This window comes from Otolemur garnettii, unplaced genomic scaffold (genome assembly GCF_000181295.1).
Source record: "Otolemur garnettii isolate 467f Iridium unplaced genomic scaffold, OtoGar3 scaffold00042, whole genome shotgun sequence".
In the NCBI taxonomy this organism is placed as follows: Eukaryota; Metazoa; Chordata; class Mammalia; order Primates; family Galagidae; genus Otolemur; species Otolemur garnettii.
The window spans coordinates 5,134,066-5,149,209 of NW_003852437.1; the positions used below are offsets into that span (position 1 = coordinate 5,134,066).

At 40.7% G+C, this 15,144-nt stretch overlaps 1 protein-coding gene across 1 annotated transcript in view; it reads right to left on the reverse strand.

Moving 5' to 3' along the window:
• The window catches only part of LTV1 (LTV1 ribosome biogenesis factor), a 15,580-nt gene extending 6,069 nt beyond the window's left edge, over positions 1-9,511 (reverse strand). The window contains exons 1-4 of the mRNA XM_003790329.3: positions 9,312-9,511; positions 8,189-8,320; positions 6,838-7,011; positions 2,151-2,238 (exon numbers count right to left, since the gene is read on the reverse strand). Of these exons, the coding sequence (XP_003790377.2) occupies positions 2,151-2,238; positions 6,838-7,011; positions 8,189-8,320; positions 9,312-9,314 (397 nt within the window). The 5' untranslated portion in view covers positions 9,315-9,511. The remainder of the gene's footprint in view (positions 1-2,150; positions 2,239-6,837; positions 7,012-8,188; positions 8,321-9,311) is intronic.
• Positions 9,512-15,144: the final 5,633 nt, after the last annotated feature.

The following is a 15,144-nucleotide window of genomic DNA, read 5'->3' on the forward strand; positions in this document are numbered from 1 at the left end:
AAAAAAAAAAAAAAAACAGAGCGAGAAAGATCCCTTTCCTTCAATATCCACTGGTAAAAATACTCTTCTGTTACACATCTGTAACATTAAATTTTGCCTATTCAAAAAATTCAAAGTTTTCACTTGCAGGAAAAAAATTGACATTTAAATTCATCTGTTATAAATGACTCAAATTAAATATTTGCAGACTGCTACCCTTTTAGTTTTTTCTGACCATGAGATTTTAATAAATCCTTACCTGTTTCTTCAGCTATATTTTTCTACTTATAAAAATATAAAGAGTTCAGCTGGACAGTAGCTCACGCCCGCAATCCTAGCACTCTGAGAGGCCAAGGTGGGTGGACTGCTTGAGCTCAGGAGTTTGAGACCAGCCTGAGCCAGAGCGAAACCCAGTCTCTAAAAATAGCTGGGTGTTGTGGCCAGTGCCTGTAATCTCAGCTACTTGGGAGGGTGAGGCAAGAAAACTGTTGGAGCCCAAGAGTTGAGGTTACTCTACTCAAGGCAACAAAGTAAGATTTTGTTTTAAAAGAAAAGACAAGAAAAAATACTAGAGTTCAAGAAAAACTTTCAAGTCCAAGGTTAAAATCTGACATGGCCTCCGACACCTTCTCCATGGCCACTGCTTAACTTTCCAGCCTCTTAATCTTTTTAATCCTTGGTCTTCTTCCTGGATATGCTAAATTATGTAGAATTATACACAGTCATGCTTTTACTTTTGCTTATTGCCCTATTTGGAATATTCTCTCTTCCTCTCTTCTCTATCTTCCACTGCCTAACTTCTACTCAAGAAACCAACGTGGAAATCACTTCCTTTAGGAAGCTGTGCGTAACTTCCTCAGACTGGATTTGGCGCCCCTCAACCCCGTAGTGTTCCTCCACCTGTACTGAATTCCCATTTAGTGTCTACCTTTTCCAACTGAGGTAAATTCCTTGAGATCAGAGACTATACTTTATTCTGGTTTAACTCAAAAGTCTGTAGAATAAAACCACAAACGAATACCACAGGGCAAGCAATAGTCAATAATTAAGGCAATTTAGGATAAAATACCAAACACCACTTCTGTAGGGATTCCTGTTTTGCATTGAAAATTAAAAAAAAAAAATACAAAACTGCAGCTCAATTTACAATCACCAGGATGTGGAAAGAACCTAAAAGCCCATCAACTCAGGAATGGATTAACAAATTGTGGCACACACAAATCATGGAATACTATTCAGCCATAAAAAAGATGGGGGCCTTCACATCTTTTGTAATATCCTGGATGGAATTAAAACATCATCTTCTTAGTAAAGTATCACAGGAATGCAAGAGCAATTATCCAATGTATTCAATACTAATATGAAGCCAACAATCACATGCATGCCCGTATAGGAGAGAAACTCATTTCCATTCAAGTTGGGGGGGTAATAAAGGAGGGAGAAGGAGTTGGGATGCTCTCCCTGAATTGGGGGGGGGGGAGGTTTGAGGGTTCATACACCTTTTGTGTGGGGAACATAACCACAAGACAAACTCTACCTAACAAAATAAAATATTGTAACCTAGGTTGCTTGTACTCTCACATTAACCATAAATAAATTTACTTAAAGTTAAAAAAAATATGGTTGGGTACAATAAAGTATACACATTTTAAAAAATGAAAAACATTTTTTTCAGTGTATCTAAAGACGAAAATATGCAAGAACATCTTTTTGCAAAATCTCCAGATGCTAGCAGTGATGCATGGAACAGATTCTGTCTCTGAACGCTCAAGGAAAAATATGGACTTCTATACTTCTATACTCTTAGGAGAAATTTTGAAAGACAAAGGATTATTTTTCAAAATTATGCTATTTAAGTTAAGGAATAAATATATTGCTATCTTTGTGAGAAGTTAGGTGAATGTTAAAATCTCCCTACCAGATAACCAATAAGTTTTTTCATTTTCTTCCCCAAAGACAACTCTAAAGACGGACTTAATGGCAGTTGTACAAAGGGACAAAGATCACGTTCGTCCCTTCCTAATAATTCTAATCCAAATTCTACATATATTTCAGTTCTTCATGCATTTCAATACTTTATTAAGTGCAGAAAAATCCTACCTCACCACTCTTTGTTTCTTTTTGCAAAACACAAATTTATGCACAGGAAATGTTAAAGAAACTAAACATACCTGAGACGGGAGCTGCTTTATTTAATAATCCAACATCTTCCTCAAACTCTGATGCAAACACTGATGAAGGTAATTTAATTCCAGTGCTCTTAAAAAAAAAAAAGTAATTACACAATGGTTAGGTTTATTTGGAAATACTTGTGAACTACTATTCTGGGTTAAAGTGTCCTCCTAAAATTCACATCCATCTAGAACTTCAGATTGTGGCCCTATTTTGAAGAGAGTCCCTGTACATGTATGTAGTTGAGTCATAGTAGTGTCCCTCATAAGGTCATGTGACAACCCAAGACACCCAGTGGAGGTCACCACGGGAAGCTGAAGGTAACCTGGAGTGATGTTATCTATAAAAGCCAAGAAATCCGAGGACTGACTGCCGTCCAGAAGCTAGCAGTGACGCATGGAACAGATTCTGTCTCTGAGCACCCAAGGAAAAATGCTGATACCTTGACTCTGGAACCTCTGGCCTTCAGAACGACAAAATGATATATTTCTTTTTTCTTTTTTTTTTAAAGAGGTCACCTGAGGTCCCTCACTGTTACTCAGCTGACATATTCTGGAGGTTCCAAGATGGCTTTCCTGACATGTCTGATGCTTTGGCAGGGATGGCTCAGAGGCTGGGTTCAACTGGGGCTGTCCACCGGACTACCTATACACGGCCTCTTCAGGGTGGTGGGCCCAGGGTTGTACACGTCTAACATAGTAGCTGGGTTCCCCACAGCAGGTATCCCAGGAGAACCAGGTAAAAGACACATGGCTTTTTCTAATCCAGCTCTGGAAGGCACCTAGCCTCACTTCCACTACATTCTGTTAGTTATAGGCAAGTCATAAACCAGCACAAAATCCAAAAGGAGAGGAATCGGCTCCATTTCCTGATAGAAGAGTAGAAAGCTGATACTGTAGAAGAACACGTGGGCTGAAGGTATTACTCTGGCCATCTTTCGAAAATACAGTTTTCCATACCCACTGTCATACCACTCAAATGCTGAACTTCAGAAAGCTAGGAAAGGCCAGATGAATGAGTAAAATCACAGCAGGTACAAAGTACGTGAGCAGCACATCTAAATGATTAACCACTCTCATATGGAAACTAAACTTTCCATACCCTAGAAATAGCTGTTCCTAACCCTTGTATTGTTGGAAGGTAAAGCTCATTCATTTCTAGCTACAATGCAAAAACTTTTTTTGATGTTGCATTGAAAGAAAACAGGTCTTTGTACTGGAGGTCTGGCTGCAGTGGCATTGTGCACAGCCAGGTGCTCTGCCGAAGGCTTCACTCCTACATGAGTACTGTGAAGGCACGTGACTTTCCCATCTCCCTGCAGAGTAAGCCCTGAAGCCCAGCCTAAAGGTCTACAGGATATTTTTAGAACTAGATTCTTTTTTTTCTGAAGACACAGTCTCATTCTGTTACCCAGGAACAATCATAGCTCACATGGCCTTAACTCCTGAACTCAAGCAATGCTCCTGCCTCAGCCTGCCAAGCAGCTAGGTCTACAGGCTCCCATCACCACGCTCAGTTTATTTTTTATAGAAACAGTCTTGCCACATTGCCCAGACTGGTCTTGAACTCCTGTCCTAAAGCAAACCTCCTACGTTGGCCTCCCAAAGTGCAGGGATTATAGGTGTGAGCCACCGCACCTGGTCTAAATTTCTGTTGTATTAAGTCACGCAGTTTGTGGCATTTTGTAACCCCCATCCTCAGAAACTGTTACAACTCATTCTGCATTCTCTCCTCTGCTCTAGGTTGTATGTGCATGCGTGTGTATAATTAAAACATGTAAATCCCATCATTGCCTCAAGATCAACCTCCCTGTACTACTTCACAATGCTTTCTCTAGTATATCACTCCATTTAACCCCAAATCCTGAGAGGTCTTGGCAAATTTCAGTAAAAGGGAACAAAAGCCAAGAAAGGGTAAATGGCACATGGGTTTCTGGGATTCAAACCTGGTCTTACAATTCCACTGGCCCAACATTTTTAAATAAAGTTGGTCTTTTTGGTCTTAAAGTAGACACACTGTCCCAACCTCTAGCAATGACACAGTTTTTCATTGAATCAGCTGTCTTAAATCCTACAGGAGTTGTAAATCAATTTTCTCCATCCTGATGTTCCTTTGAACTCTCTCGTACACTATGATTTCACTCCCTACCTTTGGCACCATCCATTTATAGTTTACCAAGCAACCACTCAGCCAGTCTATACCTAATGCAGCCTTCATATCCACTATCAGATTAAATGCCCTTAATACGTCTATCATGTGACCTTCCTGAATTTGTAAGAGGTCTCAATTTTTCACTCTGTACGTATGCTCTTAGTTTTCAAGGCCCTGCAAAATCAAGGCCTACTCTGTATTTCCCAACTTCTCCCTGTTATTCATTATGACCGTGCAACTCAAGCCCAGTTCTTCCATGTAATACTTCAAACTAATGTACTGAGTATGCATGTGCCAGACGCTGTGATGCACAAGACTAGCCTATGTCTGTTTCCTGACTAAAGTGTTCCTTCTTCTCCCTCCCTCTAATCCCCCCCGCCCCCCGGCAATAGCCAGGGCAGTTCCTACCTTCCTGCATGCCTTTCCTGGTTACCGTCCAAGAACTTTCCTTTGTCTGAAATCTCCACATTCTGAAACAAGTGCTGGCCTTTGTTCTCTGACTGGTCCTTTTGCTTTAGTGTTCTTTCCTTGAGCAGTTAATAATGTAGGGTAACCACCAGGCATCACCTGTCTCTATCTCTGCACCCACCCTGCCTCAGTCCAGCAGTAGGCATGAAGCTGGGGCGTACATCCTCTCCAGTTCACTGAGCACGAGCACCCTGAAGTGAAAGGCTCTGACGAGTGTAAGAGTGTGAGTGAGCAGATGGCAAGATGTTATGGTTTCCAAAACAAGTTTCTCAGTAGCATAAACATGAGCAAAAAAAATTTTTTCTCTGTTTTTAAGAAAACAGCTTTACTGAGATTATATAATTAACATACTTCACAATTCACCTAATGTATGTATTTTTTAGAAAGGAAAGTCAACAAAAGTGTACAATCTAATGGGTTTTATATATTCCGTTATTCTTTAAAATTGTGCTATCATCTATGTAGTCTTTTGTTTTAAGGGTACTCTGTGATTATCCTCAGACATTTAAGGTTTAAAAAGGGGGAAAAGGTCAGCTTTTGTTTAATGAACTTACCTTTGAGAGATAATCTGAGTATTTCTCAAATCTTAAATAGCAAAGAATCACATTCATGAACACAGTTTATATAAGGATGACTTTTCTCTTGAGAAGAGTGTTGCTTATTTACCAAGCTGATTTCTACTATGGCAGCTCCCTGTTCCCTTCATGTGAAAGGCAGGGCCTGCTCAAGCATTAACCATTTCTATACAGCCTTTCTACACTGCCTTACACTCTTGTTTCTAAGGGTTATGTAATACTTCTATTCAAGTTTGGTGGTTTGTTACAAAGTAAAAAAAAATATACAGGACTGATCTGTACTTTTCCATAGCACTGTTTTGCAAAAGTGCCATGGCACTTTTGTCTTTAAATATAATTCACCCGTCCTTGTAAATGTCACTGAAGTGTCCACTGAAGAACCTTATTCTGCTAAAAAGCCAATTACTGATTACTTTCACTCAAAGTGAAATAAGAATTAAAAGCTGGTCTTTTTTCCTGGTGAGTACAATTCAGCCAGGTAAGACTTTATTAAACTTTTCTCCCTAAGATAAAGAAGTTGAGCTACTACTGGACCCTGCTCCTCTCCCTCAGTGGGCTCCTGAAGATTGTGAGCCAATAAAGTAAGTAACCTACTACTGATATAATAGCCTTGGGGAAGAGAAACAGAGAATTGGTTCTATTGTGATACAGGTGTGGTGGTGGGATTTACAAAACCGACTTAGTAACTGAACAGCTGCAGTTACCACCTCCTTCTTAGAGATGACACCCTGAAATGTAACCCTTCTACTCTCCTTCAGCAACAACCTATGAACTCTAAGGGCTGCAATTGCATCTTCCCCAAGGAAAGGAATGCCTGCACCATGACATAATTGGACAAAAGCAGGGGAAACCGGTGCCTTTTTTATCTCCCCTTTTGTCCATAAACCTAATGAATGTCTCCTTTTCTTAAGTGCTGGGTGAGATAACAGAGGAACACAACATGGGTATCTTGAACATTCACAGGGGGAAAACAAATGAGCAGCACTAATTCTACATAAGTATGTGCTCTCATTCAGACTTGAAAGAGAAAGCATCACAGTGGATCACATGTTTGTTTGTAAGAATAACAGGAATTTTGTTACTACCTAGTTATTCTGTTCTCTCTTATTATATAAGCCTGAAGCTTTTATGAAAGATCTGAACATTCCACAAAAGTACTGGCTTCCAGTTTATGATCCTCAAACAGTCAAGTTGTTGGAGAATGTCAGCTCCATTTCTTCTACTGAAAAGTGCCGCCTAACAAGGCCACGTCTAACAGAATTCTAGACCTATCAGAGGCTGTTACTTTTGACACTTGCCACAAGAGATGGGTTACTCTTTCCTGATGATATATATGTATGTACATATACATTGTAAGTGGAGACATGGCCTGCCTCTGAGCTCTTTATAGGATATCATTTCTTGACCCAAACAGTTATCTTGATTTAAAAATGATAGTTTCTTCACTCACACCCACACTCACTCTCATACTTAAATTTCTGAAAAGCCTTACTGGAATTACTAAAGTTTCTTCTTTCTCATCTCTCCTGCTGTGTGCACTGAAGGGGCTTGAAGGAATAAGCTCTGAAGGCCCGGATGGCTCCTTCAGATGCTGCAGGTAGTCATAGTCATCATCAAAGAACACACCATACTTCCTCTGCTCTGCTCGCCTTTCTTCATCGTTTATCTTGGATAACAAAAAAAAATGGAATTAGTACTTCTTCCAAGGATAAGGCATAGGAACCTTCCAATGAGCACAGCTTTCCAAACAGGAAATATGTGGCACACAAACATTTGGGCCAATAGGAATAAGATAAAGGATTCTTGACAAACTCAGGAATCCAGAGCTTCTAAACTAGAATGCTAATATTAAATTAAAATGGAATAAAAACAATTCTTCTGTCCACTAGACATTTCTGTGCAACAACTGGAGTTAAGAAACACACATTTTGTTTTATCATGTATTTCAAAGGTTAGAAGACAAGACTGGGGGCCTTCAAAGGTAAGTACAATTTCTTATATTTGAATGCAAAGACACTTCTCAACACGAAACAAAATTGGCTTTACTGAAAAGCTTAGCATGACCAGTGTCCCCTGCCAACACTTTCTTTCATATTAGCCACAATTAACAATTATTTAATGATAATCAAATCAACCCTTTCAAGACTCCCTGGCATTTTCTAATGCTAACCCATGAGCTCGTGTGTTTTACACCTCAGGAGATGTACACAAAATACAGTCTGCGGTTACAACATGGCAGTGCCTCAAAGAAAGAAGACACCAAGCGTATGTTTGTGCTCTAAATACCACGCAGCACTGTAGCTGCCAGTTTAGTAAATATTTACCATTATTCTACAAGATTTATTCACTTCAATGTCTCAAAGATGCTTTATCCTCCCAATCAAAATGAATATACAAGATTTAAAAATCAGCATATATCCTGGAAATTAAGTCATAAATTCTTTCTTTCTTTTTCCAGACAGAGTCTCATTCTGTGGCTCTGGTAGAGTGCCATGGCATCACAGCTCACAGCAATCTCAAACTCCTGGGCTCAAGTGATCCTCTTGCCTCAGCCTCCTGAGTAGCTGGGACTACAGGCATGTACCACCATACCTGGCTAATTTTTCTATTTTTTGCAGGGATGGGGTCTTGCTCTTGGTCAGGCAGGTCTCAAACTCCCAAGCTCAAGCAATCCATGCACCTGGGCCTCCCAGATTGCTAGGATTACAGGCATAAGCCACCTCGCCTGGCCATAAATTATTCCTCAGAAGGCTAGTTATTTATTTCTTCTCAGTTGGCCATCAATTTATTTAAAACCACTAACAGTGCACCTATAATTCTACTGGCTACAGAATAGGACCTACTTTCTGTGTGGGCAAAAGAACCCTCTGGGGTGCAGTCTCATCTGCTGCTAAAGGATCTCGTTGGCTCCGGTGGACCAAGTGAAAAGACACAGCTTTCTTCTTCTCTATAAAAGGCTTTTTCTTCCTGTGAGGCTTGGAAGGAACAGAATCATACCAATTCATTAAGACAGAACAACAACAACAAAACTCTAGTGAATAATATCATAGTCCACACATGCATCTTAAGTTAGGTGAAGGATCAACAGATTTTAAAATCTCCACTTCTGGGGCAGGTTAACATCAGCTGTGTTCTGTAGAATCCATACTTAATCTTCCTTCAGTAAACAGACTGATCTTGTTATGAGAGCTGGGAATACAACTGTGGGAAAATCAGGTAAAGTCCCTCTTCTTAGCAAGAAATCAACAAAATAATTATTCCAAATGATGAAAATATATTTGCAAGGTGATGTGTGAATGACTTAAGTACTACTTAAATTGGGTGCTCAGGCAAGGTCGAGGCGGGTTGAACCAGAATGACAAGACGCCTGACACAAGAAAATATGGGTAGACAGTTTTGAACAGGGCAAACACTTCATCTACTAACGAGTAAATCAAAAGACCCAAACAGCTAAAGTTTAATAAGATTCGTCATCCTTTTCTACACTCTTATTTCGCTATGCAATCTTTGTTTTCCAAAGAAAACCCAACTAAGTGGCCTTACTTTGGGCCCAACTTCAGACTCTACCATAAGTTCCTTTTCCCCAAGCAGATAAGACAAGTGGACAGCTGCCACTCCAACGCTTAGAGAGGCAAGTAACTCCCCCTTTGCCCGACCCCATAAGGCACAGGGCAGGGCATTTGTGTCCGGTGTCACAGGTTTTTAATTAACAGCAGGCGCGCAGAGCTGCAGGGCTCCAGGGGCAAAAGGGAGGCTATCCCCTTCGGGCCATTTCCCAGGGAGGTTCGGCCGTGGGAAGTACAACTTGTAAAGCGTGCCTGGGATGGGGAGGGTGATCCATTCTGGGGTACTGTGCCGCAAACAGGCTCCGGCATCACCCTAACCCAGGCTGCAGTAACCACAGGCATTACCGGAACCTGCCTGACTTCCGCAAAAGCACAGCGCCCCGCCGCCAAGCCTGCTCACCATGCTGCAGCAGCGCGGCACTCAGCCCCCAAAGGAGCAGCTACTACAAGCTAAAAGTCCGGAGGGAGCCCAAGACCCCGCTCAGCCGCGTCTTCAGGCTTCCCCACACGTGCGACCCCAGGAGCCGGGAGGTGACGTCACGCAACACGCCGGGGAAACGGACCAATCGCCGACGAGCTAATGGGTCGCTGCCGGAAGTTTCGTGTGGGTTGCTTCTTCTCAACGATCGCGAGAAGCTATTGGGAGGCGGAGCTAGATCGGTTCCCACCCCCGGGTGGGCGGTGCTTTTCCGGCCAGAGTTCTCCCACTGGGGGAGGGAACCTCGGGGTATCTTTGCGTTGAGAAGAGAAATGGGGGTTGCTGCATGTGGACAAATGCCCTCCTCTTTATAGCACCCTCTACTGAGACCAGAGACACTACGTTCGTCCCCACTGATTTGTGTCCTTTTCCTGTTCCCCACAGTAACAAAAAAAACGTGTCACAGCAGGAAGGCGGCCTCCCTCCAGGGTTATCAAGGTTTCAGGTTTCCTCTTCTGGGCGGGTCGGTTGCCTTAGCAACGAGGGGACCAGGGCCTTGCTGTTGTGGCCTGTGCCACACTTAATCAGGTCTTTAATTCTCCATGGTTTAATGCATTGCTTTCATCTGTCCTGTTAACACCCTCTCCCCCCGAGACTCTATTGGCTGTAGAGGCATTTGAACTTGTATCTTTAGAATCTCTGGTGTTTGCATACGTTATCTTAGAAGGTGGGAACAAATGTTAATTCTGCTTCAGGTCGTTCCTCAATTGGTTGCTCAATTGTTGGAACGTGGTTTAAGCAAATATTAAGCATACATTTTTAGGAAGATTTCAGGCAGGTGCTGGAGCCCTTACATAGCTTTTTGGGGGGTGGGGAGGAAATACAAAGGAGTGGTAAATATTCAAAGTTTTGTCAGCAGATTTTTTTTCTCTCAAATTTGTTTTCCTTTGGTGCAATGTCTGAGTTATCTTGGATTACGTCTCTACATCCTGTATATTACCACTGTGTTTGTAGAACATTATTCTTTTATTACAAAAAAAGAATTATAGAAAAAGTTTGAGGTTAAGACCACAAAACTTGTCTTGGAATGTTGCTGGTAACAAATAATACAGAACACTCATATGCGTTGGACATTCATTGTTACTGTTTGTTATATAAAATTAAGATCCCTGAGGGCAGGTTGGGTTCCATTTCAATCTACTTAACTACTTTATCCTCAGGGACTAGAAGAGTGCTTGGCACATACACACAATAAATATTTGTTTAAATGAATTAATGTTCTGGCACTTTATATGAATTATCTGTATTTCTTACTTCCACAACACTATGAAAGAGATATTATTATCTTCATCTTATCAATGCCTCAAAAATGAGGCCTAAGAAAGTTAAGTAACTTTTTTGTTTTTGTATTTACTAATATAGTTACATTTATTTCTTCATGCATGTGGCTTCAAATTATTGAATATGTCCTTTTATTTCAGCCTGAGGGACTCCTTTTAGCATTTCCTGTGGGCAAGTCTACTAGTGACAGATTTCCACAGTTTTTGTTTATCTGGGAGTGTCTTAATTTGTGCTTCATTTCTGAGAGATGGCTTTGCCAGCTAAACAGTTTGGGTTGACAGCTTTTCTCTTTTAGTACTTTAAATATGTCATCCACTGCCTGTGGTCACCATCGTTTCTGAAGAGAAACCAATCTTAGTTTTATTTGGAATCTCTTGTACAAGATGATTTTCTCTTGCTACGTTACAATTAAGTAACTTTCTTAAAGTCACACAACTAGCTAGTAACTGGCAGAGTAGGGATTTAAGCCTGAAGAGTCTCACTACAGCCTGGCCACCTAAATACATTGCCTTTTTTTTCTTTTGAGCAATATTCTCCTTGCTTTATATATTTATCTGTGTAAACACATGGAGCTAAGCACTTTGTATTCATCGCGTCACTTAATTCCTTCAACTAGCCTGTGAAGTACAATTAGAGAACACTAAGCCAATTCACAGATGTGGGGAATTGAAATTGTTTTCCTGACATCACAAGTGGAGAAGCCTAGAAGTATAGCCCGTCAGGCTTCCTAAACCTAGCTTTTGTGAGAAAATCCCTAGCAAAACTGCCTAGTTAAAGTCTTAAAGAGTTCAATGAAGACATCCACATAGAAGAAAGATAGGAAAAAAGGTCCTTCAAGTTCACTATTTAGGTATGGCTCTTATCCATATGCTATACTGTCTTCTTAGGGACATCAGCCTGCAAATTCTGCTGTTTCTACCTTTTGAATACCCAAAGGTATCAGTATCACTTCACTCCATTTTATCAAATTTATAATTTTAAACACTCTACTCAAGTCATTTCTCTGCATAAAATCCTTTGATGTCCACCCTCTGGCTTCAGGATAAATTCCAAACTCTTGCATGGCAGCTGAGACTGTATGTCATCTGGTCTCCAGCCCACAATATAACATGTCCCCTATTCTCTCACATAGCACAGCTCAACCCTGTGAAACTGCCTCTAGTTCCTGCATGTACCTGAAAGACATTGGCTCTCTCCTGGCCACCTAAAAGCCTCTTCCTCTCTGGTTTTCAAGTCTTAGTTTAGCAGCTCTATCCCTTCTAGCTGAATCCAAGGCTGGGTTGGCCCAAAAGGAGTGGCAGGGGAATTTTTGCAAGGGACTACTCTAAACCATCCCAAGAAGGAGCCAGTTTGGATATGGAAGAAAGAAGCACCGAATGCCAAGGAGGTCAGTCCAAAGTGTTTACTGGGGAACATACAGAGTGCTTCAGTGTACAGGGAGAAAAGACATGTTTGTACCTAAGGATGTCTGCAATGAGAGTTTCTGGTTTGAGAGTTTATGTGAGGGTTTAGGGAATTTGACTTAGGGCCGGGGCTAGTCTCTCTGTGTTAACCAACATATTTTCATCATTCAGTGTTTTAAGCAATAACCTATACAACTTTATCAGTGCCTGGGAATGTTCAAGGCCCCAGCTTGAGTTCAAACCTGCAGGGGGAAAGAACCCATGCAGCTGGCCAGATCACAGAGTGGTGGAGGAACTCTGTTTCTTAGTCAGGTCAGGGAAAGAAAGGCAGGGGAACCGAGGGATCCTATACCATCTTCTCTGGGAAGCTTTCTCATGTTCTTCAAAACCGAGCCCATCCCAAATGTTGTCATTGTACCCTGCGATTACATGACTGTACTCAGTTACACTGAATTGTAAATCTTTATTTTCATCTGTGTTTAGAACCAGACTGCAGTCGCCCACTTGAGAGCCAGGATCTTTGTCCTGCTAACTTTATTTCCTCAGGGGTTAACACAGTTAAGGCTCAATAGTAATTATACAATTTGAAGAGCTTTACGTGGATTTACTCACTAAATCCTTATAACAGGATTCAAGTAGATAGATAATGCTATTACTAGTTTTTACTGAGTAGAGACTGAACAACAGAAAGTTAAGAGACTTTTGTCCCAGGACACAAAGTCAGTAAGTGATGAACACAGAAAGTGAACTCCAGTGTAGCTCGAGTCATACCTTTAACTATTTTAATACTATATACTCCATTTCCAAGAAATAGACCATTCCAAAATATCCCCAATGCAGGTGGTGAGTTCACATGTGTCAGAAACCGTTCTTGGTGCTGCCTTAACACAGGAAAGGATTATTTTCTACCATTAAAGGCACAAATAATTGAAATCTTAGAGTAAGGATCATGAACTCAAATCATTTGTCTCCTACTCTCTTATTAGGATGCTCTGATTAATGGTATCTATTTTAAGGTGATTATTCAGAATTTCTGGTTTAGTCTAGGTTTTAAAAAGTTCTTTTTCATATGGAACTAGCTCACCCCCTGTAATCAGGTTTATCATTTAAGCCCAATGTATGATGCTTTCACTCATTTTCCAACTTAGAGAACTACTTAGCCTCAGCATCACTCAATGAGTCTTAAGTACCAGAAAACTGTGTATGCAAAAGAGGCAAGAACAGGAACTGGACTCTGAAGCAGTAACTACATTAAAAATTACATGCTTGACAACACGAATAAAGCTTATGGAGAAGGCAGGCCACGGTGGCTCACGCCTTTAATCCTAGCATTCTGGGAAGCCGAGGTACGAAGGTGTATTGCCTGAGTTCAGGAAGTCAAGATCAGCCTGAGCAAGAGTGAGACTTCATCTCGAAAAAAATAGCCAGGCATTGTGGCCAGCACCTGTAAGTCCCAGCTACTCAGAGGACTAAAGCAAGAGGTTCATTTGAGCCCAAGAGTCTGAGGTTGCTGTGAGCTATGATGCCACAGCACTCTACCCAGAGCGACATAGTGAGACTCTGTCTCAATAAAAGAGGAAGGAAGAAAGCTCATGGAGGTACTTCGTTTATGAAAAAGGTAAGTATAGTATAAAGATAGATGTACCAGGATGTTCACTGGAACACTGCTTGTAACAGAGAAAGGCAGAAAAGCAAAACAATTAAAATTTCATTAGTGAGCCAGGCATGATGGTATATGCCTGTAGTCCCAGCTCCTGGAACGGCTGAGGCAGGAAGATTGCTTGAGCCCAGCCTGGACAACATAATGAGACCCCATCTCTAATAAATAAACAAATTAATAAATCCCATTAGTAAGGAGTTAATTGAAAAAAATATGAACCATTCAGATAATGGGCTACCATGAAGCTATTGAGGAAGCTGATCAATGCGGACAGCCCCATATTAAATCTAAAAATAAGCCAGTTGCAGAACATCGTGAGAGATGTCTTTTTTGTTAAAAAATTGTATAATTGAAATCTGTAAATTTATAATTAAAATTGTAAATTGTATAAGAGAAAGTGTTTTATACAGAAACATCAACGTGCAAATGTTTTAAAAAGCGAGAATTTGAGAGGGGGTGCTTATCTATGCAATGCAGCATTTCCCATTGAAGCACAAATATTCCCCTCCGGTATTAAATGGTAACAGTTGTATTCATTGTATATTAGCTGAAATTAGTTTCTGATCTTTGTTTCATTCTTACTGTGGAACTTGGGGCTAGTGGGTCTCAGATTACTCACCTGAATGTAAAAGGGGAATGATAATACTATTAATACCTTAGAGAGGGGTGGTTAGATTACACGAGAAAATGTGTGTGACATGCTTAGACCTGTACCTGGCTTTTAGTAAGTGTTCAATGAACGTGAGCTCTTGTCCTCTTCCCAGCCAAATGTATTAACGGTTGTTCACCTAACTGCATTGCACCTCAGGATGCTATCTCCTGAAATATGTCTCCTTACAACATCTAGGATTTGTCAGGAGACACGAGTTCTGCTTCCGATCAGGTTCGTATCCTGAGAATCTGTTTGCTTGAATGTTGACTTGTCTGTTTCCCTACATCTTATCCTTTTGCTTTCCCTAAATTTTTGGTGCTTTTCAGGTCCTTGGTAGCACATACTTAGATTTCAAATCTTTTACTTGCTTCTAGCTCCTAGTAAGTATATGTTCTTGAAAATTCTTTTTAAATGCATAATCTTTTCATATTTCTTGACTTTCTGTTTACTGACACCTCTTCTTACAGTAACACATACACACATTTTATTGGTAAATATGCCTGGCAATTTTTTTTTGAGAAAGGATCTTGCTGTGTTGCCCAGGCTGGTCTTGAATTCCTGAGTTCAAATGATCCTCCCTCCTTAGCTTTTCAAGTAACGGGGATTACAGATGTGAGTTACTGTGCCTGGCTCCACTTGGAAATATTAATCTAAAATAATTTTCTTTTTTTTTTTATTGAATGGTAACTGTGTACATTAATGAACTTCTGGGGTACAGTGTGGTGTTTTCACACACAATCCGAAACACTTCCATCAAAC